The sequence below is a fragment of the Lissotriton vulgaris genome, chromosome 11 (genome assembly GCF_964263255.1).
Source record: "Lissotriton vulgaris chromosome 11, aLisVul1.2, whole genome shotgun sequence".
In the NCBI taxonomy this organism is placed as follows: domain Eukaryota; kingdom Metazoa; phylum Chordata; class Amphibia; order Caudata; family Salamandridae; genus Lissotriton; species Lissotriton vulgaris.
This window is the reverse complement of record NC_141699.1, coordinates 3,064,793-3,092,083: the sequence shown is the minus strand read 5'-3', so window position 1 is coordinate 3,092,083 and position 27,291 is coordinate 3,064,793. Positions and strand designations below refer to the sequence as shown.

The window sequence follows — 27,291 nt, the reverse complement described above, 5'->3', positions numbered from 1 at the left end:
AGATTAGGGTAAGGAGTAGGAGTAGGTGTAGCAGGTAAGAAGTAGGACATCATGTAATACACCCCACCCGCCAAAAATGCAGAAGCAGTCAGAAACAATACAAACAGTTGGAATATAAAACATTTGGTACGACTGAGTTGCTGCAGCTTGAATCTGTGGACTTGAGCTTTTTCCAAATCATTCAGCTTCAAGAATGCCATTCCCTACGACCGTCCGCAACGTTTGACGCACTTCGTTCTGGGTAGCAATAGTCAATCCCTAGGAGTTCCCAGGAACCGACGGCCTTTAACCTAGTGTCAAGACCTACTATCCAGAAGGAAGTACGCGCGCGGCCCTACGGCCTTCAATGCACAATATGTATGTATGCAAAAACAAAGTCTCTCAGCTGTGGAAGCAAAAAGTACAAGGAATGAAGCTCAATATATATATATATACAAGAATATTTACAGTAATACGAAGGTTCAAAACTGATCACGAAAAACGGGATTATGCAGTTGTCAATACAACAAAGCAGGATCTTTTATTAGTTCTTAGTGCGAGATCGCAGAAAATATCGAGTTTTCCCAGAACGTGTCTGCTCGTCAAACAAAGGATCCGTTGAAGAGACAGCGTCCTGCTGATCAGTTGAGTGTTCTGGTCTTGAGTTTTTCAATGACAATTGTTCAACAGTATCTTTCTGCTGCGCTGAGGATTCTCCAACAGGTTGTGCGTCGCTAAAAGGTACAAACGCCGGCAATGTTTCTGTTTCCGCTGACGCAATGCCTCTCCTTACCCACGGGTCTGCCGGCAAAGGAATAGGGACTCGTTTAGTGTGGGTGGCATGCACCCAATTCTTACGTCCCTCAAGACGAACGGCAGTCCTCGTGGCCAGGAGCACTTGATAGGGTCCGGTGAACCTCGGGTCTAGGTTGTTTTTGCGTGAAAAATTTCTCGTCACCACCCAGTCTCCAGGCTGGAGCTGGTGGCCTGGACCCTCCGTCTGCGTCGGCAATGCTTCGTAAACCTGTTGGTGAATCAACCTCAGTTTAGTAGTCAAGTCATGTAGATAATCGATCAACATTGGGTACTCAAGATCAGAAAACATTCCTGGCCTAGGAACCCCCCACACATTCGCAGGACGGCCGAACACTATTTCATAGGGACTAAGCCCTACTCGGGAGTGTACAGTCGCCCTAGTTGACAGTAATGCTTAAGGTAAAGCGTCAGGCCACGAAAGACCAGTCGTAGCCTGAATCTTCGCTAGTTTTAGTTTAAGGGTGCCGTTGTACCCTTCAACCAAACCAGCTGACTGGGGATGATTGGCGCTGTGGAATTTCTGATTAATTCCAAGGCCCTTACACACACTCTTCATCACACTTCCAACAAACTCACTTCCGTTATCTGACCACACGACTCTAGGCATTCCGTACCGAGGAAAATATTCCTTCAGTAGGATTTTCGCAGTAGACAAAGCAGTATTGTCTTTGAGAGGATAGGCCTCGATCCATCGGGAGAATGCGCAAACCACAACTAAAACGTATTTCAGGTTGTTGCATCGCTCCATATGGATGAAGTCCAATTGAATCACCTCAAAGGGATACGAAGGGGGAGCAAAACTGCCAGGAGGAGTTGGGGTTCCTTTGCCAGGATTGTACATCATGCACACCATACAATTCTTCACCAGACGTTCAGCACATTTTGTAATGCCATCATTCTTCCACACCGGAGACAACAACTTACAAATACCTTTCGCGCTAATATGTGCTAACCCATGCGCCATTGTCACAACGGCCAGCACATACGCATCAGGCAACAACCATCTTTTCTGATCCGACAAATCAATCCAACAACCATTCGCATCCAACTTTCCCGTACTTTCTTTCCACTTCGCCTTTTCAGTCTCAGTGGCCTCATTCTGAATTTCTTTCACACTTTCGATAGTGTCCTCACACATGCTCGATTCTGTAGGCCACCTAACCGAACTCGTCACATACATCCGAGTGCTAAGGTTCCGGGCAGTCTCCTTAGCAATCTCGTCTGCAAACGCATTACCACGACCAACATCATCCGTCACCTTACGATGCGCACTACATTTAACAATCGCTACTTGCTTAGGCAACGTCAATGCATCTAAAAGATCATTCACAAGCTGGCCATGCTGAATCTTCGTACCATGCGACGTCAAGAAACCTCTCTCTCTCCACAATCGTCCAAAACTGTGAGCAACTCCAAACGCATATTGGCTATCAGTAAACACATTCACACGTTTCCCTTTCGCTAACACACATGCTCTAGTAAGAGCAATCAATTCTGCAGCTTGGGCAGAATTCTGATTCAACCTTGCAGTCTCAACAACAGTATTCAACGTCACAACAGCATAAGCAGTAGTCACATCGCCATTCGGCAACTTAAAACATGACCCATCCACATACAGGGTGCCATCCGGATCTTCCAATGGGGTGTTTTTAAGGTCCACTCGACCTTTTGTTTCCTCTTCAGTCCTCAAGTAGCAATCATGTTCTGCTACTTCATCTGACTCTGTGCTAATTGGTAACAAAGTTGCCGGGTTCAGAACATTACAGCGTTTTATTTGAACGTGGCTTGCCAACAACGTCAACTCGTACCCAGACAACCTCGCACTCGTCAAGTGCTGAGTTTTCGTACGATTCAAAAGAGTATCGACTGCATGCGGAACCATCACCGTAAGCATATTATCCATGACCAATCCTGCTGATTGTCGGATGGAGACCGCAGCTGCCGCAGTTGCTCTCAAGCAACTCGGCAAGGCTCTAGCTACTGGGTCCAAGGTCGAGGAAAAATATGCACATGGACGTTGCTTACCACCAAAAGGTTGCGTTAAGACACTCAAAGCACAACCTTCCCTCTCGTGAACATATAATGTAAACGGCTTACTGTAGTCGGGAGTACCCAACACAGGAGCCGAACACAATGAATCACGCAATTCAGAAAAACTCTTCTGACATTCTTCCGTCCATGGTAAAGGAGTTGAAACATCCTTGCACGTAAGAGCCACCAATGGTTTCGCTAGTAATGAAAAATTAGGGATCCATTGCCTGCAGTACGACGTGATACCTAGAAAGGCACGCACATCTCTTTGGGTTTTTGGCACAGCCATTCGCGCAATTGCTGCAATTCTTTCTGGGGTCAACCTCCTTCCCTCCTTTGACAATAAGTGACCTAGATAGGTTACTTCTTGACAACAATATTGGAGTTTAGTAGGTGAAGCCTTGTGATTCAACCCACAGAGATGTTGCAGCAACGACACCGTAGCAATTTTGCAAATGTCCTGAGTATCGGCAGCCACCAATAAGTCATCGACATATTGGATTAAGGCCGCACCGACCGGCAACCGAAACGCATCCAGTTGACCCTTCAAGGCTTGACTGTAAATCGATGGACTTTCACAGTAGCCCTGAGGAGCGCGTTTAAACCGGAAGCTGCGTCCACAGAGAGAGAAACCGAAAAGGTCTCTGCTCTCTTCAGCAATCGGGATGCTGAAAAACGCGTTTTTCAAATCAATCACCGAAAACCACGATGCAGAAGCTGGAATCAAAGTCAGTAGCGCCGTGATGTCAGGCACAACAGGGAATTGAGGAACCACAATTTTATTCACTTCCCGTAAATCGATAACAAAACGATAAACAGGTGGTTTTGAAGGATCAGTACGTTTAAGAATAGGCAGCACAGGGCTGTTGCACACGTTTCCCCGAGTCTCTTCAATAACATCTTTCTCAATCAGATCATAAATGATCGCCAACAGTGCTCGTTCACCATCAAGAGAGATACGATACTGGGGAATACGTGGCAAACGCACATTAGATTTCAACTGAACAACATAGGGCGAGATATCAAGTAGGCCCACGTCATTCGGACCCGTTGCCCACAAAGACGCAGGAAGAGAACTCAATTCCGGTGGGAGCTTGTCGAGAGACAAGTACATGGGAGAGACAACCCTTTCTCCTAACGTAAGCTTTACACCCGCAGGAGAACAATACAAAGTTGTGTACAAACGTTTAAGCAAATCCAGGCCCAAAAGATTTTCACCACAACCTGTGGTGAGAATCAATGGAGCTTCTAGCTCACGTGGCCCAATTTTAAGGGGCAAAGGGCGTGAAACTGGATTGCTAACGGGGGCGCCAGAGAATCCAACGGAAACATTTGTTAAGCCAGACAAAGGTGCGCCAGGGAGTTTCGAATGCTGAATAGAACTTTTCGCTGCACCAGTGTCCAACAGAAAAGGCTCAACGACGCCCGATGTAGCAACTGCGACGTAAGGCCCTCTCTGATCAACCGGAACTGATACCACTCCCTCTCCTTGTCTTTGGCTGCCCTAGTAATTACTGTCGTCAGTCCCCTGATCGACGTAATAATCGTCTACATTATACTGCGCAGATCGTCCTTGCGATGATCCACGTTGATCAAAACAATTATTAGAACTAGATGAGTTATCTGAGCGATCGTTCTGAGTACCACGACCTCTACCACGTGATGCCTGCTGCGAACCACCACGACCTCCTTTAGATGAGTTACCACTATTACGTTCATTCAAAACAGGGCAATTGAATTTAATATGTCCCTCCTGTCTACAATAAGCACATTGGTTGTACCCTAACGATGATCTTTGGAAGGAGGAATCATTACGCGGCTGCGATCGATTCGATTGCGGCTGCGATCTATTCTGCTGGGGTGCATTCTGATTCGAACGTGGAGGATATGCTTGTTGAAGTAACACCTTAGTTTTTAGTTTTTTCGTCTTTTTATCAGCACGGTCGCTCTCTTCTTTCTCTCTATTCTCATAATATTGTGCTGTAGCCAATATCTGAGCCGAAGTAGAAACGGCCCATGCACTTTCCGAATTCTTTAATTTATTGCTCAAATCGGGCAATAAGTTCGAAACAAATTTATCCACAAACAATCTCTGTCCACCCTCGGTACCCATATCCTGTCCACTATGGTCAATGAATGCTTCCTCGAACCTCGTAAAGAAGTCGGAAACACTCTCATCTTTCTTTTGCTTGCAAGCTGACAATTTGTCCCAGTTTACTCTCATAGCTGGCATAAGCGTTTTCATTAATGTAATTATTCGCTGGGGAAGAGCAGCAATTAACTGTTCAGGCTTAGCACCACCGACTTGCAACCCATCTGCCGCTACGATGGCCGTCCAATCACCACCTAGCTCGGTCGCGTGATTTTCCTGACGAATCTTAGCCCATACCGGTTGCGGTACAACATTGCCAAACAACATATCGATATCGGCAAGATTCATTACCGTAGCATCTACGAGCTGCGATAACTCTTTGTAATACCCTGCAGGATTTTTGCGAGGGTCAGGCAAAGATTGCTTCACCTGTAACACTTCCGATCTTTTCCATGGGAGATGTTTCCATACTCTCTGAAAATATGGCGGGACCGGAGGGGCAGCTGCGGGGTTACCTGGCATCCAAACTGGTGGAACTTCACGCATGGGATATTGGCCAGACTCGTCTGGTTGTCTTTCAATATCTTCGATAAACAATGCATGAGGGATCGGAGCGGGGCGAAAAGATAGCAACCGCTCAATAGCACGTCGAACGTTAGTATCTACTATCAGTCCATTTGCGAACTGAAGCTGAAGCTCAGACAGGGCAGTCAGCACCTCGTCAGGCGCATCGACCACTATCTGATCATGAAGGAACTTGCACATTTCATTAAACACATATCTCTGGGTTGGTATATTAAACTGACAGAACGTTTCGAGTACAACACGGGGCGGATTTCTAAGGGGGTTTACCATCCAACCCATCGCCATATTATAGAGCGCAACGCGTTCTCTGTTTCCAGGAAGCTGACTACGTCTCTGAGGACCATCAGAACCAGCGGACCCATGAACAGGCCCGAGCGAATGAAAGAAGCTTGCCGCAAGAGGAGAATTTCGAGAACGAGTAGAAGGAGAAGCATACGATACAGGACTAACAAGAGAAGGAGTAGAAACAGTAGCAACAGCAGGAGTTAACAAAACAGGAGCAGCAGCGGGAGCAGGAGTATGTGGAAGTGGAGGAGCAGTAGGGATAGAAGCAGGCAAAGGAGCAGGAACAGACGGGAGCGCGGGTGCAGGCTGAGGGACAGGCTGAGGAACAGGCGGAAGAAGAATAGGTACGGCAGGAACCACAGGAGCTGCAGCTGCGGTACCCTGTACGTACGGAGGTGGCGACTTCATAAGATAAGACATTAAAGGATCCTCAACTAGCTCTTCCTTCTTTTCCGACTCCATAGGCAGAGCGGGATAACATTTATCTACAGTCATACGCTGTAATCTATCAAACACTTCCTTATCCTTAACCTCCTTATCATGCTGAAACTGCTCAGCTTTCTTTACTATAGTAGCAATATTATCTCGCTGATTACGTTTAGTCTGTCTGATTTCTTTCTGTCGGGCTTCTTTGCGCCACAACCGGAAGGCATCAAACATGGCCGGCCTTGATTTTCTTTCGAACAGTTTAATTTCTAGATTATCTAAGATCGGGGCCTCGAAGCTACCATGAGGTGGCCAACGAAGGTCGCCGTCCTTCTTCGTATATTTAATCCAATAATCATTAAAGGTAATTGGGCCTAGCCCATGCTTACTGTACAGGTCATAAGTAGGAGTTCCAACCGGAGGTATCGGACACGAGTCCTCCAGTCGGGAATCCATACCACAAGGTCTGAAACAACTAAACAAAGTACTACGACCAGGCATCTTGCACACTAGCCGAGTTTCACAAACTTCAAGGGTTACGGGATTTACCAAGTCCCAGCAAAGAACAAAACCCTCGGTCTTTGGCGGCTGCAGTCGTCAAACAACACAACAAAGTACGCTAGCAAAGTGTCACCGACAAAAACACTCACACAGCGTTAACAACAAAAAACACTCGCTAAAGTGTCAACAACCAAGAACTGTGGGAGCGACCCACAAATACTTAACTCAAAGATCAATGGCGTCACCAGGAAGGCCCGTCTATCGTCTCGCTATACCAAGGTCTACGCCAGGCGCCAAAACAGGTCTACAGTCAGGGCAGCAGTCCGTCGCAGCCGTCCGGAGGCGGGAATCTTCGCGGGAAAAGTCTTCGGGCCACTTATTTCGACAACTGGATCGATGAAGCGGAGTGCACCTTCCCTCGGAGATTTCACACGAAGTTCCTCACGATCGTCGGGCTTGGACCGGTACCACTGATGCAGCCCCACGTTGGGCGCCAACTGAAGGACTGGGTTCTTTAAGACCCAGCGGTGCCAGGGCACAACACCTGAAACCTTCGTGGGTAACCTGCTCCGGCGTACGAATCACAGAGACACGGGACACTTCCTTCGGCGTCAAAGATTCAAGGTTTATTTACTGCAGGGAACACAGAAGTCACGACAAGTACACCACGTGCAACTTGGGGAGACTGCTTCAAATTGGTTCTGTGGATCGCTCCTTTTATACAGTTTTTACCCATAGGACAACATGGTACACAAAGGTTTACAACTCAGTTCCCACCATCATCCCCCAGAGGGGTCGCTTTGGTCACTTTGAACACATAAGGTCCGGAACATAAGTGCGGAAACATTTGGCGGTTCCCAACTGTAAAAACCCATCTTCCCAACATTAGTGCATTCCAATCGGTAGTAAAACAACTCGAAGTAGGAACAAAGACAGGTGCAGAGGAAGACGGGGACAGTGGGGAGATCGGAAAGGGTGTAAAAGGGGGAGGTATCGAGAAACACGAGATACAGGCATCAAAGGGACGTGCCTAATGAGATGCACGGCTGAGACAATAAGTCCGTGCGGCAAGATGAGCCTTGAGCGGCGCCATCTGTCTTACAGTAACATCCCCCTCGTCACAAAGACACTTACAAAGAACATGTGTCTTCCGCAAATATCTTGGGAGTCCCAGGGTCGCGAAGCGGACAGCGTCCGTTCGCTGGCTACTTGAGGGCAAGAGACAAAAATGGATGCCGTATCTAAGATGGAACCCGTGGGTACAGATGGAAAACCCACATAACAAACGCACGGTTTAAGCTAGCACAGCGAAACTGCGCACACTCACTAAACTCGTCATTTGCGGTTCATAGATACCAGACTCGACCATATTCGTGCGAGTCGAAAGCACCACTTACAATTGTCACGGAACCTCAAGTGTGGTTAGTTTATTTAGCATAGAGACAAGTGTATTTCCATGACGCGTTTCGCTCCACGAAGGAGCTTGATCACATGACGCTCCCCAGCAAACATAGCGTTTTTAAAGTGGATTAAAAGCCCAACCAGCTTTAAAAATAGACTGGCCAGCAACAAACCAACAGTGATAAATATATATATATATATATATATATATATATATATATATATATATATATATATATATATATATATATATATATATTACCTACTGGCGGTCGCCAGTAGGTATATATAGTTAGGATTTTTTCTCTATGGGATTTTTGAAAAATCTATGTCTAATAACTTTGGCGTTTGTGGATGGAATTGGCTGAAATTTTCAGGAAAATGGAACATTTTGTTTCTGAGCAGCCCCTGACAATTTGGGGGGGTTTCATCAAGGGGGGGCCGAGAAAAAAGGGGGGTCCCAAAACGCGTTTTTCCCATGTTAATTTCCATAGGGCGGTTGGCCTCACTTTTAGCTCGAACGGCTGAATGGATTTGCACGAAACTTGGCAAAATTGTAGGGACTGTTAGCCCGATGTGCCTTTGCTAGGTCTCAATATATGTCCTCCAGTGGATTTTGAGTAATTTAGGTTCAAAAAAAGATATATATCTGGGCGGAGCTTAACCACACATCTGATCTGATTGGCTGTCAGCACTTCATCCAAGAAGTGTTGGCAGCCATCTTGGGACCAATATACATGATAGCACCTCATTAAAAAGCATCGTAGTTAATAGAGGGTTTTAGGACTTTAGTTACATAATAAATTATTTGTTGATGGTACCATACTCGTTTTAGGAATTGTGGTGGGTTCTAAGGAGATTTTACCATGTGAAAAAACCTTCTGCTGTGATATCATGAATATTGTTTGAAAGAAAACTAATATTTCATGATTTTCCCACAGTGGTTTGGAAGGGGATCTATAAGCTAAACTGAAAGCATATTTTCTGTAAATTCACATTATCTTTCTCAGTCATGTGAAAATGAAGTCTGGCATTCTCAGTACAAAACATGTACATCCAACAAGGACAGAGACTGTCAGTTGATTCCTTTGTGTTCTACTGCAGCCTCCTAGAGTGTTCTAAAGAACAACTAGAGCGCTAACAGTCCTACTTATTACAAAGGTATGGCACACCTGAAGCCATCTTGATTGGAATAAAGTGGTAACTCTTAAAACATTTAATTTAAAAAGGAACAAAATGAGGGGGTATATTTTGCCATATGAATTATGATTAGTGCTGCAGAAAGAAAAATTAGGGCACATTTTGAGTGACTTCTCAAACCCTCTTCAATTTCATAAAAAAATTCTGATATACAGTCTCCCAAGATGGCCACCAGAGACAAAAGAGCCTAAATGTAGCCCAAATATCACCCAGATGTACCCCAAGTATAGCCCAATGACAGAATGTCCCAGAGTGTTCTAAAGAACAACTAGAGCGCTAACAGTCTTACTTATGACAAAAGTATGGCACACCAGAAGCCATCTTGATTGGAATGAAGTGGTAAGTCTGAAAACACTCAATTTAAAAAGGAACAACACGAGGGGGTTAATTTTGCCATAGAAAGTATGATTAGTGCTTCAGAAAGAAAAATTAGGGATCATTTTGAGTGACTTCTCAAATCCTCTTTTATTTCATTAAAAAAATTCTGACATGCAGACTGAAACATGCACTTTGAATACCAGCAGCAGACGTCCCTGGTGAGCAGTAGCTTTACTACAGTGATCTAATGTGCAACTAGAGTGCTAACATTCGGAATTTATGGCAAATGTGTGACACATCTGAATGCCTTCTTGATGGAACCAAAGTAAACAAGCATTGAAAATGCAATAGATCTCGCCCTCGTTTAAGTTAAAGCCATTCTGTTTGTAATGAGGTGGCTTTTTAGCTTTGCTTTTATTAGTGTTTTTTCAACTTTCATGTAAATAACATGCATCTGTATGCATATAAGTATATGTATGCATGCATTTATGTTTGTATTTATATAGATATACAGATGATATATGTTTATATATGTATGTATATATATATATTCACTGAAAAAACCATAGGCTATAGACCATATATAGTTAGGAATTAGCATTTACAAAACCTTGAAAATTCACTGAAAAAACCATAGGTTATAGACCATATATAGTTAGGAATTCGCATTTACAAAACCTTATTTTACTCACACAAAACCATTGCAATTCCATATATAGTTAGTTGCACTAACTATATATCGCGCACCCGCAATCCACTGCTGATGATGTCACATATTACATCATTCATGACATGGTCAGTGACATCACTGATGACATCACTGACGACATCTCAAATGACATCACTGATGACATCACTGATGACAACATCCAGTGACTGTATGTTTCTGTAAAGTTAAAATATGTCTTACATATTGAAGAATGAGTGGATGTATAAGTGTCTGGATGAAGGATTTAGTAGGTGCATGACTGACTGTATGAGTGAGTGATTAAATGTGTCTCACGGAGTGCATGGGTTAGTGACTAAACTGTCTGAATTTGTGCATCATTATGTCTGTTGTTCTGTAAACTGTTGCATGTGTTGATAAGTAGCTATATGAGTAACTATATGGGTTATTGATTGGTTGCCCAAGTATTTGTATGGGAGACAGTGTGTGTGTGGGTGGCTGGGAGGTGTATGACTCTGTGCATAGATGTGTGAGCAGTTGATTCACTAGATGTATGGTTTCAAAAGTGCATGTGGAAACAGCTGTATGGGCGGTTGACTGTGTGCATGAGTGTATTGGTGAGTGAATGGATATCTCAGTGCTACATGTCAAAGTAAGTACATATGTAAAACACAGTACATGTGAGAGTTGACATATATAAATAACTGTGCATAAGAGCCAGTGAATGTGTGAGTGGCTGTATGGATCATTGTGAACTTGTATCAGGGATTGTATAAGAGAGTAAATATGTGTTAGTATATGTTTGAATAAGTAAAGTTTGTATAACTGTATAGTTGAGGAAATGGAGGTGTGATTGATTCTTTGCATGACTGACTAGGTGTGTGAGTAACTCCATGGATGAGTGACAGTCTGTGTCTGTTTACACTGATTGTATCTAAGGTTATATTAGAGTCTGAAGAGGTTCATCGTATTATCACATGAATGATATCATCAGTGATGTGATCGGTAATGTCAAATGAGATGTCATCAGTGATGTCATCAGTGATGTCATTTGAGATGTCATCAGTGATGTCATTTGAGATGTCATCAGCGATGTCATCAGTGATGTCACTGACCATGTCATGAATGATGTAATATGTGACATCATCAGCAGTGGATTGCGGGTGCGCGATATATAGTTAGTGCAACTAACTATATATGGAATTTCAATGGTTTTGTGTGAGTAAAATAAGGTTTTGTAAATGCGAATTCCTAACTATATATGGTCTATAACCTATGGTTTTTTCAGTGAATATATATATATATATATATATATATATATATATATATATATATATATATATATATATATTTGCACAATCTCTCTCCCCTCAAGGGCGAGAATATGGAGTCGCTTTTGAAATCAATTCCAGCACTTCACTGCGTTCTGAGTTTCATAGTGATTTATTTATCCATGGGGTCAAAAAAACAACAAACACCTGATTTGGGGAAGGAGAGAGCCATAAGGAAGTGATATATATATATATATATATATAGCTTTTGATCATGCCATGTGGCTGCACAACAAGGCAAAAAAATGGGGGTTAAATGAAAAAAAAAAAAAAGTAAAAAGTACCTTTCTTCTGGCCGGGTCCAGCATCTTCTCGGCTCCTGCTCTCCTGCCTCTGGCAGGAACAGGAAGCAGAAGCAGGCAGCCAGGCTCCCTCCCCTAAGCCAATCACAACACCATCCAGCCAGGAGCTTATGGGGAGGCCATTTTCACCATGCAGGCTGCATGGAGAAGGGCAGAGTGCACATGACTGGTTTGGGTGGCCCCAGGGGTCCGACCTAACAGTCTTTGCACACTCGGGAGTGGGCAGGCACACCACTCCTCCCCTCTTCTGCCCTGCTCGCAGATCATCCCCACCCGCAACAAACATAACATGGTAATACTGAAAGTTATTACCATTTCATGTTTCTGCTTCTTGCACTGTGAAAAAGCAGTGAGGCGACGCTCCTCCGCCCGAGTGGAGGAGCCGCCCCTGAATGAACTCACATCAAATATCTGCACGCAAACTGCAAGGTATATATTTTTGTTTTACGCAATGCTTCATTATGCAAATGTTGGTAAAAATGTTTTTTGTTTAGAATTATACTATCATTACTGAACCCAACTCCTAACACTATGCAACGTTTCAAACCCGGAGTCACTGCTTCTAAAAACCAAGCACTTTTAAATAAAGTGCCTACCAGTAAGGATGAGATGTGAGCCCCACACCCCATAGTCCTCATTGTTTTATGTAACATTCAGTATACAGTGATTTACACATGTTGTAACTGCGTCTGCTGCACTGATGCTAATTGCATTTTTTGGGGTGTTTTAGTTGGTGAATTTTTTTTTGTTTGGGGGGGGGGTGTATTTTGTAGCAATTGCTGTAACCTGAACTTGGTGCCTATGAGCATGTAATGACAAGCTAAGGCCGTGACAGGTAAAGCTGGGTAGTTCTGGATTAGTAAATAATTTTTATTGTAATAAAAAAAATTCCTACGGGAGGGAGGGAGGGATGGACGGAGGGACAAACACTTAAACATGCAAGCGCACATCAGTGCAGCTATTAGCGGAGTCAACTATCAACTTAACACCCTTAAGAAAATCAAGCCTTTCCTCCCCCCCGAAGACATCAGGCCAGTGGTTCAATCCCTGGTGATATCTAGACTGGAATATGGTCTGGTGACCCTTGCTTGACTTCCCAAAGCTAGCTTGGTGCGGCTAAGAGCATCCCCGAACTGAGTCAGCCTCCCATTGGCTCCCCTGAGGTGCCTCGATAATGTCTCTCTAGGATGATGCTATATGTTGTGTTTCTTAAGGCGTGACATCCCTTTTTGTGGTGCTTTTTTCATTCCTCTATTTTACTGTGCTCTGTATTTGCAAGTGTAATATGTGACTGCCTTATTACTGCAATGCAAACCTGAATGGTGTTATGATTTTAATTTCAAGTAAGAATTTTGAAGAAAAAAATATATATATTATATAAAGCTAGCTTGGCCCCGTTCAGGGCCACCCGGAACGTATCGACCAGACTCATCACAGGCTCTAGTAAGCCTGACCACATCTCCCCCGACCTTCTGCAACTGAATTTGCTATCTATCGAACCCAGGATCTGCTTCAAGATAGCCTGCTTGACCCATAAAGCCATACATTACAACACCCCGATCTACCTAGCAAATAAGCTTGAACTTTCGGGCTCAGGCCGGAACCTAAGAAGTACGTCCACCCTACTCTTGAAACCGTCCAGATTCAAAAAGAAAAGATCTTACAATCGTGCTTTCACCGGTCTTGCTCCAAGAATCTGGAATGCCCTTCCTCCCGAGATCAGATCCAATCCTTCCACTGCATCTTTCAAGAAACTTGTCAAACTGTTATTCCTGAACAAACTTTAACAGCACTTTAACAGCTTCGACTTGTTCGCATGCTTTGTCAACATTTTTATTCTTATTGTACGACACTGGTGTGATTTATTGTATGCTTGCCTGCTAAATTGTTATTGTGCTCATGGGCACTTCTGTTACTGTTCTGGTCGAGCCAAACCCACAACCGCATCAGTTTCCCCCCTCTGTTTTTAACCTCTCCCTCTGTACCATTGTGTTTTGGTTACCCATGTTTTCGCAAAATTTGTAGAGTGCTCTTTTCACGCTTTATAAAACTTTTCAAATAAGGGAGCCCTTTTAAACAGAAGGAGGATGTGAGCACACTGCCTTACATCACAGCAGAATTTGCTCCTTTGCATTGTGGGAAATGCAGTTCACAATTAGCTCTTACTTGAATATTAATAGTAGTAATGAATTAAATTTGGTGCAGGTAGAGTATTTTACACATTTTATCAGGGGTCACTGAGAACGCGGTCACGGTCCTCTCAGGTCTCAGTACCTCTCACAGGTGCCCAGGCCTGTGAAGACTTGGGCAGCATTTCAGCAACCCCAGATGACTTTTCTCTGCTCTCTACTACTACTGCTCTCTACTGATGAAGGGCTAAACCTAAAAACACATCTTTGAAGTAAGCATACTGCATTTACCAGAATGCAATGGGGTGAACTGTGCTGGGATGAGAGGCAGTGTGCTCCCTCCCCCTTGTATTATGGAATAGTACTGATGAGGATTTATTTTTGTTTCCAAAGAACACATTCGTGTGGGTCAAAGGTGATAACACCAGGATGGCAAATTATTTGATTGAAAACGTGCTCAGTAGCAAAGGTAGTGTGCCGTGTGTTGTATTGTGTTAATTAAATATACCGCTGTATTTTATTGAGGAACAACAAACTTACTGTAGATTGATTTTATTTTTGGCATCAGAAAAGTGTTACTGCACGTAGTACAAGTAATACAATTAAGGCACACTAAGTAATGTTGCATAGGCTAAAGCTGGAAAAGTAAAAAGCGAAAGGCATGATTTTGTTGCTTATGTAATTTAGTAAGTGAAAGATGAGGCCCGAAAGAGCATACATTTTAATTGTTGTCCATGAAGGAAGGGCATGAAGGATGCAGTGTCATTGTTGTTAGAGGGTGTGGTGAGGCGTACGTAGACAGTGTTTGGCAAAGTGTTAAAAGAACCTTAAGGCAGAATGTGAAGTTTTGAAGTAGGAAAGGGGCTTGGGGGTGCTTGGACCTGTGAGTGGGTGAAGGAGGATTCTCAGAGTGGCTGTAAGATTGTGGTGTTGTTTGTTTACAAGTAGCAGGAAGGTAAATGTTACAACATATGCATTTGTGGATAAAAGCACAAAGGAGTGGAATTACCATCCTGGATTCAGTAGTTTTGCGGCTTAAATGGACGTCAGGACTGTGTAAAACCATGGGGGTGGGGGAGGGAGGAGTGGGAGGTGAGCTTAGGGACAGAAGAGGAATATGTAGATGGGTGAAATTAAGTTGTGGTTTATGTGCACTGCATTTGTGTAGGGCATGGTGCCACTGTACCTGATGCACAAATGTAATGTCCAGTCTGGTAAGTGTACTTCAGCTTGACCGATAAAGAGAGGTTTGGTGTTATGTGTGTGCCCCTGAGCAGTGTGATAAGTTATGGTGTTAGTAAAAAATAGCCATAACAGAGCATGCTTTGTATTTTAACATGGAGCTAGGGTCAAAACGTATGTTCTGGTGTAGGCAGTATGTGGTATCCACTAGTGTTGCAGGGATTCCGTGCTCAGACAGAACTGTGCATAGAGGCTTGGAACCTCAGTGAATTAGGGTGTGCCAAAACTAACCTTAGTACTCAAACTCCCCTACCAGACTAACTACAGTGTCTCATTGGTTGTTATAAACTCCCAATGCTTAGACAAACCAGAACATGAACTTAGTACACCTCAGGTAACGTGGAACACATGAACACTCTTTCGTTATACAATAATTTCAATCCAGAACAAGGAGTAAAAGAGGACATGTGCACATTTTAAATGTTTATTCACTAATGCCGTGCTCTCAAGCGCAGTATCTTAGCCAATACAAGCAAACATATTATAAGAAACAAAGTAATCAGCATAGTCACTAGTCCAGGGGTCTCCAACCGGTCTATCGCGAGCTACCGGTAGCTCGCCGAGACCCTGTGAGTAGCTCGCCGAGTGCTGCTCAATTTTTTAGCCCATTGGTTTTATTTTGGGCTGTTTAGGCTTATTTCTGTGTCTGTTGCCCACCCTCACCCAACGCAGCTGCTCCAATTGGCTTGCGCTTAGATGGGGTGGGGCGGGTCGAAGAGGATGACGTTCCTTTGTTGCAGTCTCGCGTCGAGGTAAAAAGGAAAATGCCCTAAGGGCACAGACTCACCGCCGGTGAGACCCGGAGATGATTAGAGGTGTTGGGCGTGGGCTCTCAACTCAACTTGCCTGTGCGAGCGGTGCCATGAATTATAACTTCAGTCCTGCTGTGCGGGCGCAACTACTAAGCCCCCCTCCCCGGTCCCGGCCCACCTTGCCTCACTCTGCCACCGCCACCAAGAACCCGCTCCTAGTCCACGCCGCTCCCGCAGGCAGGCTGAGGTCTGAGGGGACAGAGAGACCCACCCCTGGGCCCGGGGGCGCAGCCTGAAATACTCGCAGATTTCTTTTCTTTGTCTGCGCCGCCTACTGATATCCCCTCAGCCTTTCCTTCAGCAGCTTGGGACCCTGGAGGAGCTCAAGTGCGCACCCCCCCTGGGCTGCCTTCCCTCCATTCCTGGGACCCCGGAGGAGCTCAAGGGCGCCCCTCCCTGGGCGCGGGGGCATCTGCTCATTCCCAAGTTTTGCTTTTTAACAACCACAGTGTGCAGGGGATTAAGGAATACATTTTAAGAAAGATTACCGGGGGGGCTCGGCTCTCTGTACCGTGGGAGAGGGAGCGCAGGAGGGGCTTGATTTTACCTGCAGCTCTTCTGAAAGCTGAGCATGGTGCAAGCAGGCCGCGCTGCTGCAAGCTCCAATGATTTGCCGCAAATACCCCTAGCAGCACCTACAACTCGGCAGCAGGAGGTGAGGTCACCCGCACCGCAGCAGGAATCGATCTCGGTGAGGGGCAGGACAGACAGGGGCAGGAGGAGACAGTGGTGCTAGGGAGAGACTGGAGGGCTGGAAAGAGTGAGTGAGGGAGCGAGAGGGGCAGCTGTACTGAAAGAGACCGCGAGGAGCAAGAGAGAGAGGGGCTGGGGAGAGAGAGGGGCTGGGGAGAGACAGTTTGGGCGGAGAGAGACAGTGAGGGGCTGACAAGAGAGGGGCTGGGGAAGAGACAGTGGAAGCGCAGAGATACCATGAGAGGCAGGACAGAGAGGGGGCCTGGGGGAGACAGTAGGGGTAGGAGGAGAGAGAGGGGCTGGGGAGAGACAGTGGGGATGGAGAGAGACAGAGGGTTCGACGAGAAGATTGTCGAGATGTCACTGACAGACTTAGGGCGTAGACCGGGAGAGAGGGGGCCAAGGAAAGAGTGAGGGAGAGCCAGAGACGGTGAACAGGGCTCAGGACAGGAGCAAGGGCAGGATAAGGGCAGTGTAGGGTTAGAGAAGGGACAGGGAGCATGGGCAAGGTGCAGTAACAGAGAGCATGTCCGGGAGCCAGGAGTTTGGACAGGGAGCAGAGGCAGAAAGGCAGACATGTTGGGCAGAACAAGGGATAGGGGGGAGTGCAGCGATAGAGGACAGTGGTGAGCTGGGCAGGTACAGGTGCAGGGACCTTAGCCATGGATATGCAGTGAGTAGGGAGTGGGACAGAGGCAGGTCCTGTGGCACAGAACCGGAGAGACAGGGGGTACCGGAAGCAGGGAGTGAGAGCGGGGGAGGACAGAGAGCAGAAACAGGTGACAGGGTGCAGGGGGCGATAGCATGGGCATGGGGCAGTTAGAGGGCACCGGAAGCACCTCTCAAGCTGGTCCATTCTGAGCCTGTGCTGACTGAACCAGAGGTGGGCTGGACCACAATGAGCCTTTTCCCTGGCCTCTGTGTGCTCTTCAGGGACACAGGCAGCTCTGGCCTCTCCACAGTGAGGCCTTGACTGTTTCATGGTGTCGTGTGGCCACTCAGGATGTTATGTATGGTTGTTTTGTGGTCTGTTTGTGTGACAATTTTATTGGTTGGTAGTCTGTGCCAATGCTTGTCTGTGGGTTTTTGGCTATTTGTGTGCCGATTTTATTGGCTGGTGGGCTCCTTTTTATTGTAAATTTTTCTGATAGTACCAAACATTGCCTGCTGCAAGCACAAATAACCAAGTAGTCTTCCATACCTTGAAAAAAACCGTCCTACAACATGTCTAAGTTTTACTTATTTTGCAAATGTGGCCCACTTTTTTTGAGCTATTTCATTTGCCTGCCCTATATTTAATAACATAACAGGTCTAGTTGCAAAGCGCACGATTACCCGAAGGTGTCCTGAGGCTGAATAACAGATGTTTATTGTTACCCAACTCAAGGCTATTCATTATATCGACCTCAAATGGATGAAAGGATGAGTGGACCTGCTGGGATTTAAACCTGTGACCATGAGATCAAGCACAGGCCCCTGCAGTGGCTGCTTTAGTGCAGTGAGCCATCAGACACGGCTTACGGGGCTGCTTTTAATTTGGTGCCAGAGCCTCTTTTCTGCCCCATTCCGACAAGCATCAGCCTTCGCTTGCACGGCTTGTGCTTTTATTGTGTCACTGTTGTGGCTTGTGCTTTAGCTTTTTGTCTCACTGTGATGCAGCTGGCAGTGCACAGGTAAAAAGAGAAAAAAAGTTGTTTCTTTCAGTGTTATTGTTTTGAAGCCACAGTATGGGGCCCATGGGCTCTGAAGAAATAGGCTTAACGTCAATAAAACTGGGCGGGGAAGGTCGCCCAAAAAGTGCGCGAGTTGCTTGGGGTTTAGTAGCTCACGACGATTTTCACTGACCAGAAGTAGCTCACACTACACAAAAGGTTGGAGACCCCTGCACTAGTCCATAGAACACAAACGGTGAAAGCATAGTATTATGCTAAAATTAATAGGGTTTAACAAAACCTAATTCTCACCCTCCCTAGCTAGTATATTATATTATATCTAAGAAGGTCTCTTGTGGGTTTTAGCAGAGCGGCCCCATACCTCAAGATCCTAGTGGTAAGGGATCACATCATCAGCAACCAGCTCTCTGCATGCGAAGCACCATCAAGTGTGTTTGTATGCTCTTGTGCAAAGCAATATAAAACGCGCCTAAAGCCAGAACTTGGCTGCAGCTGCATGTATGTTATGTCTAGGAACGTGCGAAGATTAGTGCTCATAACATCTACTGTGTTGTTTTTGAATGCCCAGCAAATGTGACATGTAAGAACAAGATTTAAAGGCCTGTTTGCAGGAAGCAAGTTTGTGAAAGAATACAGTAAATAAGGTTTAGGTAACGGGAGGGACGAACTCAAGCTGGACAGCATAAAGCAAATAAACCCAGCAAACAGAAAGCCAGCAAATGTGAGTTACAAACAAACCAAAAGCCAATGGTAAGCAATGGCAGAATTCATTCCTAAGTCAACTTTCTGAATGTCCCCAAGATGTCTTTTAGCAAACCAGACAGCTGCGCTGTAACAGTATTAAAAAAAAACATGTCTCAAAGGCAAACGTCCCATTCATTCACCAAGTGAAGAAACAATTCAAGGAATATAAATCACATCTGCACGTAATTCATCTGGTTGGAACCTCTATCCGGATCACCCATTAAGACATTCTCATCACCAGGAGTAAAGTATGACCAGTTCTTTCCTTAATATCCTTTGACTGTTTAGCCCTTTTACCCCCTCCTCAGCCACCCCTGTAATCCAACCACATTCACCAGCATTGGCCTTTGCTGCAAGGTAGCGCCAGGATGGCTGCACACTTTACCTTATCTTGTGGGGCCTTCCCCGTTCAGCGAGTAGTAGCCCCGGAAGTGCACGCCGGTTCACCGTGGAGTAGTCCGGATCTAGTTCATAGCCCTCATCATCAGGGCCAAGACTGCGGTTATCATCCTCGAGCCCGTATGGCTCCGGCTGGAAACGTTCGGGCTGCGACCGGTTCAAATCCATGTTGCTGCCAATTGGCACTTGGGGCTGAGCAATGGGCATGTAGTTGTCCCGCCGGTTTGGCAATGTGAAGCTACCGTCCTCAGGCCGGTAGGTGCTCCCTGGTGTGTAGGCATACCTAGGGCGATAGTTCACTCCGCGGGACAGGCTCCCATAATTTTCTGTCAGGTCGCCATAGCCAGCGTCTGTACCCATGAAAGGGCGGTATTGCACGTCGGGGGCATCAGGGTAAGTGTCTCCGTAGCTGTTGTTGTATGAGCGGGTGAGTGTCGACGTGGCTTGAGGGTTGGCAAAGCGCTCCCCGTTCTTCATATAGCGCCGGTCAATAGAGTCTGTGTAGCTGCCAAGTGGTGAGGAGGAGGTGGTCTCTAACAGAGGGAGGCCGTCTGGCCCCAGCGGAACCTGCCGCACTGTCCGCGTAGTGACGGTCTTCACCATCTTCGTGACCTGGAGTGGTGAAACCAAGAAAGAAAGAGGTTAATACCACAGCAAGGTCAATATCCCATCATGCACTGCGACATACTGCCTGCTAAACCTTGAATACTTCTCCCAGAGCCATGTGCCTCCGCAGAAATTTTATCAAGGGGGGCATCATTTTTTTTAAATTCAAAATCGCGCTGCCAGTATTATAGCGGCAGCATGATCTTGAATTCGAAGGGCAAGTGAAAAATCGAGGATTCGGGGTGGGGTGGGGGCGGCCAAGCTCCCCCCTCTCCCCCTTGTGGACACACAAATATGAAGTGAACAACTTAGAGATGTCCCACAGCCAAGTCAGGGACAACTTTCCCCAATGGGGAGATGGATTTCTAAAGGATTATGGATGATGATGTGAAATTATGTGGTTACAGTACCTGAATCTTCCTCAAGGTAATAATATAATGCCAGAAAACAGAGTCCTGACAGCAAGCCGAAGCTTTCCATCATCACCCCAAACTACTGACTGTAAATCAATTTCCATCCAGTAATTCACCACCTGTGAGTGTCTTGCAACGTAGCCATTTCAGTAACAACTTCTAACACCATTTACATTTGTGCGATTCATCAAAATATCAAAAGGTAAATGCATCCAGGGAAGTATAGATTTACTAGATGTAACTCCACAACAATGTATTGTAAAAATATACAGACCGTCACGGTACATATATGTGGAGTGAGGTAGAGAAAATCTAGAGTGACTTAATTGTTGATATTTTATTTTCTATATTTGTCCTCAATTTGGTGTTCCATCGACATTTTGGTGTTGAAATTTGGGGTGAAAACCGTAAAGTAGTGCAGTTGGCAACATTCTCAAACCCATCCAGACCGCTGCTTAAATTCAACCATGAGATTATACCGTCATGCTTGAAAGAAACTACAAAAGCCTCCCATAACAAATGCAGCATCTTTTTTCATGTCTTTTAAGGAAAAATAGTTGCTACTATCAGAAACAAAATAATACCAAAGCAATCACCCACATTGAGTCACTTCCGAAAGCCACAGAAGAGTTTAGAAAACGTTTCTCCAGCTACTGCAGAAGAACGCCACAAAAATGTGACACAACTCAAACTAACATCCTATTAGAAAGACTTCATCCCACCAAGGTTTATCAAAGGGAGCGTTCACCTATCCAAGGGACCAGTGCATAATAGCAACGCCTTGGAAACAAGGATTGTTTTCGACAAGTTCGAAAACAGGACAAATCTCAGCCAATCTAAACAAATTCAACCTGGGCCTAGAACCAACTAGAATTTTTTTTTAAAAAATTTACTATGGCTGGTTAAGATTATTGAGAAGTCGTTTCTCACCGATTCATAGCTCACATACACGAAAACTGCACACTGTCAGACCAGCAATCAGGACTTCGAGGAAAAGGCTACAGCACAGAAACGGCAACTCTGAAAAATCTTGAAGACATCTGTCAAGTCTTGGGAGGAGGAGAGCCATGCCAACTCATCTTTCTGGATATTTCAGCTTCACTCGACATCACTGACCATCAGAGACTGATCAATGCACTGGAACAAAGAATGAGCCTCCATACCTCAGTCCTGAACGGATTATCGTCCTTCCTGATGCAACGAAAACAAATACTGAATGTTGGGATCTATAGGCTGGATCTAACAATATCTTGTGGAGTCCCCCAAGGCTCCGTTCTCTCCCCACCTTTATTTAAGTTATGCCTACAACCTCTAAGCACATACCTACCAGACCGGAACCAGCACATACATCTCAGTCAAGAACCAGAAGCCATCAACAGGCAGGTGGTGCACAACTACACATAAAACGTTGATTGAAGACTTACTCTTACCCCAAACATGCCTCAAAAAACTGCAAAACTCGAAGTCTGATTATTTTCTCATGCTAAATCCACAGAGGACCCAATACCTGTCAATCTCGCCCAAACCCAAAGGCAAATTTGATCATCACATACCTCAAGGTCAAGGTTTTTCCCATCAGGAGTGGTTAAAGCATTACAATGGGCTCTGGAGAGCTTAGCATTACACACACAAACAAGGGGGTGCAATCACACATTTCAACTTAAACTTGATAGAGAAAATAAATCTACTTACTATCACCAAGTTATCTGTAACCTGCAGCCAGCGCCCTTGGCTGTGGGAATGCTACGCTATCTAGACCTCCATGCGCCTTTCTTACTCCCCTTACGGTGATCTTGCCTTCCACTACAACATTAATACCTTTCCCACTACTTCAAGATCTTCGCTGGACTCAAATTCAGGACCGTGTGACCGACCTACGAGGCTCGCCAGCAAACCACCCTACCTGGCAAAAGTACGGACATTATCTGGTAGCAAAGGACCAGCCAGGAGTACGGATTCATTACTACTTGGAACACGCACACAGAGAGCATCCCTAACCCGGAAGCAATCTGGACTTGAACCAAACTCTACTCTGCTACTTCACTGCTACTGTATTCCCTCCAATGTACGGATTTGCTTCCCGTCTCCCCACTTCTCAGCTCCCCCCTCGCCCTCCTCACCATGGATTCTTCAGTTCCTTCCTCTGTGAATCTGAATTTGGTGGCCTGTTCACTCTTATTTACCTATTAATCGAATATTCGTCATTTCCGTTTATTGATAAAAAATGTGTCCCCTCCCCCCATAAAAGATTGCATCTGTCATGAAGTAAACCTCACTAACCACTTGGTTCAGCAGAGCTAGTTAACGCTCTTAAATGCATAATTAGATTGTGTGAACAACTACAGAGAAGAGCATTTGTTAGAAAGGTTACCTGGGTGCTTTGAAATAAGTGGCTTGTCCTATATAGCGCTCGCCACTCCATTGTTGATACAAAGCACTGTGAACAATTAAAACTTTCATTATATAACTCAAAGGTACCGTGGAGAGCCTCAAATTCTGCAGATTCATTAAAGTCCAGAAACGTTTATTTAACTCTTTTTTCCTATACATTCCTGTGGGGTGGCTCCTTCCCCACGCTTCAACTTTCTAAAAGTGGGTCTTGCATCTCCTCTTTTCCGCTCCTACCAGCCTTCCTCGAGTGATTGGACAGGGTCAACGATGCTGCTAATACTGTCTCAAACTCCCTCGTTTCACACGGAGTTTCCCATCATGCCCCAGGGCATATTTTTTGCATGAATAGACTCACATCTTCCGCCTCCTTTTGTACTCCTGACAAACAGATGTCAACATGCATCAGCAGTTTCCATGATGAATACTTTGTACAACTCTTTAATAATGTATATTTTTCTCACTCCTCCGCGTTTCTGCTTCTCCCTTCAGCCTTGTTAATCTGCCCCGGTGTTTAATCTCCTCACTGCAGCATCTCTGTGTTTTTCTGTGTTTACTTGTGTGTGCTGTTCTTCCTCAGCCTGGGATTTGACTCGCCTCCCTCCCTGTCCTATTCCTCCCTGGTCTCCCCTTGCAGAGACTCGTCTCTTCCTGGAACACAATCGGATTGGCTCTTACAATCTCAGCCGCACATTATCTGGACCGGAGCGCATTTACCTGGGACAAAGTTTGAGTGCATTTGGCTGACATATTGGGTGGTGCTGTTGGACCTTTCTGCCGCGTTCGCCACAGTTTCACATCAGATATTGATCAGGAGATTAGACTCAGATACTCAGCTTTCCAGTGGGTGACAAGTTTTTTATCTTCTCGCTCCCCGACTGTCAATCTTGGCCCGTATCGTTCGGCGTCAATGGAACTGACCAAGGGAGTGCCTCAGGTCTCCTATCTGAGCCCCACTTTGTTTAATATCTATGTTGCTCCCTTGGCCAACCTTCTTAGGACCTGTGGGTTCATCCCCATCTCTTACACATTAGCTGTTTGTTTTGCATCCCTCTTGAGGCGGAAGCCGGGAGGTTCTGTTCGTGACATTTTCGTGAAACTTGTTATTTTAAAAATACTATTGCACAATTGCTGGCTTGATTTAATAAGCTTTTTAGTCTTTCCCTCCCCTCCCTGCTGCCTGGGCCACTCGCAGCCGAGCATAGACGCTGAAGAGTTGGTCCCGGGTTCTATTTGCACGGCAGACATATTGGGTGGCTTCTGGCGATCTGACGCGCTCTAGTCGCGCTTAAAAGGGGGTTCTCAGAGCCCTGCGCCTGATTAGCTGTTTGTTTTGCATCCCTCTTGAGGCGGAAGCCGGGAGGTTCTGTTGGTGACATTTTCGTGAAACTTGTTATTTTAAAAATACTATTGCACAATTGCTGGCTTGATTTAATAAGCTTTTTAGTCTTTCCCTCCCCTCCCTGCTGCCTGGGCCACTCGCAACCGAGCATAGACGCTGACGAGTTAGTCCCGGGTTCTATTTGCACGGCTGACATATTGGGTGGCTTCTGGTGCTCTGACGCGCTCTAGTTGCGCTTAAAAGGGGACGGGCATCCCTCTGCACAGCGTACACGATCAGCGGATGCACCGGACCTGCGCCGGAGTCGTGCCAGAGTCCTGCCCGTCTGCATCCGTCTGCGCCAAGGAGGTGCCAGGGGCCAGGCCGTCTGATGCGTCAGACCCCTCCTATCTCTCAAACGCTGCTTACTCCTACAGCACCATCATAGCTCTTAGACCTCCTTGGCGCTGCTGTCATTACAAGTACGTACCGGAGGAACTTCTATATGGGCTGGACTGTCGGTGCTTTAACACTACTTGGAGAAGTGTGGCTCACCGGTTAGAGGAGGCAGACCCAGAAGCAGAGGTCGGCCCGGGACCAGGGTTCAATTCCCGACGCGGCAGGGTTTGGAGCCCAAATATCCACGGACCTGATAATTCTCGCTTCGGTGCCTACTTGAATCAGGGGTTCACGCTCTGCAACTCTGGGCAATAGCTTGCTCAATCTCCACTACGGCCCCCGCGGCGGGATGCCTGGCTTTCACCTTCGGGGTGCCCAGCTGGGCTATCCCACAGGGAAAAACCAGGACGGGTTCCCAAAGCAAGCACCGAGATACCCTTTGTGGTGATACGTGCGCTATATAAGAAACTACATTACCATTACTTGTAACACCTCCTCCCCCGTGCCTCTAGTTATTCCGTCAGTTAGGGAGACTCAATCCCTTTCCCCTCATTCTGGAGAATCAGGTTTCCTTATAAACGCTCGCTCTCTAGTGAAAAATAATATTGCATTTAGAGACTTCATCTCAGAAAACAAGCCTTCTTGGGTCTTTGTTACTGAAGCATAGGGTTCTGAATCAGCTGGTCCTGACTTGGTTAACGCCATCCCTGAAGGATATGCCTTTGCGAGACTCGACATAATAGGTCGAAAAGGCGGGGGAATTGGCATCTTACATAAAACTTCTTCTACTTGCCGTATCGAATCCCTCTCCTCCCCTCAGAACTCCTTCCAGGCCGTTCATTTCTCCCTTAGTCCCTCACCCACAATATCCTTCACAGGTATTTTAATCTACAGACCCCCGGGTCCCAGACCGGCCTTCCCTGCCAGTCTCCTAGAAATTCTTAAACCTTGTATCGACAAACCTAATTTTACCATTCTTGGCGATTTAAATTTTCATCTTGAAAATTCTAATTCACCTGACACATTATCCCTTGTGGAGTCCTTGGCTTCCTGTGGTCTCTCACAAAAAGTGAGATGTTCAACTCATTCTGCGGGTCATACTTTAGATGGCGTTTTTACCAATGACCCTAGGCTGGTAGTAGGCCTTCCCATTCTCCTTTCATGGTCTGACCATAAGGCAGTCCCCTTGGAGTTTACTTTTGGGCCTTTGGATATACCCTTAAAGGATAATAACAGCTGGACTCTGAAAAGAAATTATAAAGGACTTAACAATGAGGCCTTTAGCCCCTTTCTTGTAAACGTTGTCCTCTTCTAAATCTGATACGGATACTGCTGCTCAGGAGCTTGTTGATATCATCTCGGAGGCAGTTGATACTCTTGCCCCCGCTAAATCCCATTACTGTGCTAGGAAACGACCGTCAGCCCCATGGTTCTCCGACGCTCTTAGATTACGCAGGCAGGAGTGCAGGAGGCCGGAAAGACTCTGGAGAGCTCATCTTGACCCTGAAGAAAGGACCAAACACAAGAACCTTATTCTAGGATATAAGGCCGCAATTCTAGCTGCCAAACAGTCATATTTTACCAATCTGACTACTTCCCTCCGCTCTCCTAGAGATCTTTTTAATATTGTGGATTCCTTGTCTGTTATTCCGTTGTTGCATCACAAAAACTTTGTGATGGGATCTCCTTGTTTTTTCACACTAAAATTGGAGACATTTATTCCGATTTAGAAGCCCTTAATCCCACTCAGGACTCCCCTTCGTCATCCGATCTTTCTTCAGGACCCAGCCTGTCCTTGACCCCGCGAGGACATTTATCCGATTTCCCCCTACTGTCCCATGAAGTGCTAAATGGCCTGCTTGACAACCTTAAATCGGGATCTCCCATAGACCCCTGTCCTCTCAAAGTTTTGAAAAATTGTAGAGAGGTCTTACTCTCCCCTTATCTTCATGTGATGAACTTGGCAATCACGAACGGCGTCTTCCCCGCAGCCTGGAAGTTGGCCATTGTTAAACCTGTATTAAAGAAACCCACCTTGGATCCTGAGATTTTAAAAATTTCCGTCCCATATCCCTCCTCCCAGCCACTGAAAGATGCTTCAGGCCCACCTTAATCACCACCTCAATGCCTTCCTGGATACAGCTAGCCTGCTAGATCCCTCTAGGCATGGCTTCAGCAAGGCTAACAGCACTGAGTCGGCCCTGACAGTGGTAGTCAACAACATCCGTGCTAAGGTCGACAGAGGTCAGTCTACTATTCTTATCCTGCTCGACCTTACAGCCGCGTTTGACACCCTGTCCCCCTCCATCTTGGCTACGCGACTTGGTGAGATGGGAGTGGAAGGATCAGCTTTGGGTCTCCTGACATCTTTCCTTAACCACCGTGCCCAAAAGGTCAAACTGGGTGACTTCCTTTCTCCAGCCAAGTCTTTGCATTGTGGGGTCCCGCAGGTCTCTTCCTTGAGCCCCACACTTTTCAACATATATGTGGCCCCACTTGCAAGACTGGTTAGATCTTATGGCTTGGAAGTCCTGCCGT

The 27,291-nt window shown here is 45.8% G+C and overlaps 1 protein-coding gene across 2 annotated transcripts in view; it reads right to left on the bottom strand.

Annotated features, from left to right (window-relative positions):
- Positions 1-27,291, bottom strand: part of ARVCF (ARVCF delta catenin family member) — a 771,519-nt gene that overhangs the window by 240,449 nt on the left and 503,779 nt on the right. For both annotated transcript variants that reach the window (XM_086942623.1, XM_086942624.1), the window contains one exon: positions 19,613-20,238. In XM_086942623.1, coding sequence (XP_086798749.1) covers positions 19,613-20,238 — 626 coding nt within the window. The remainder of the gene's footprint in view (positions 1-19,612; positions 20,239-27,291) is intronic.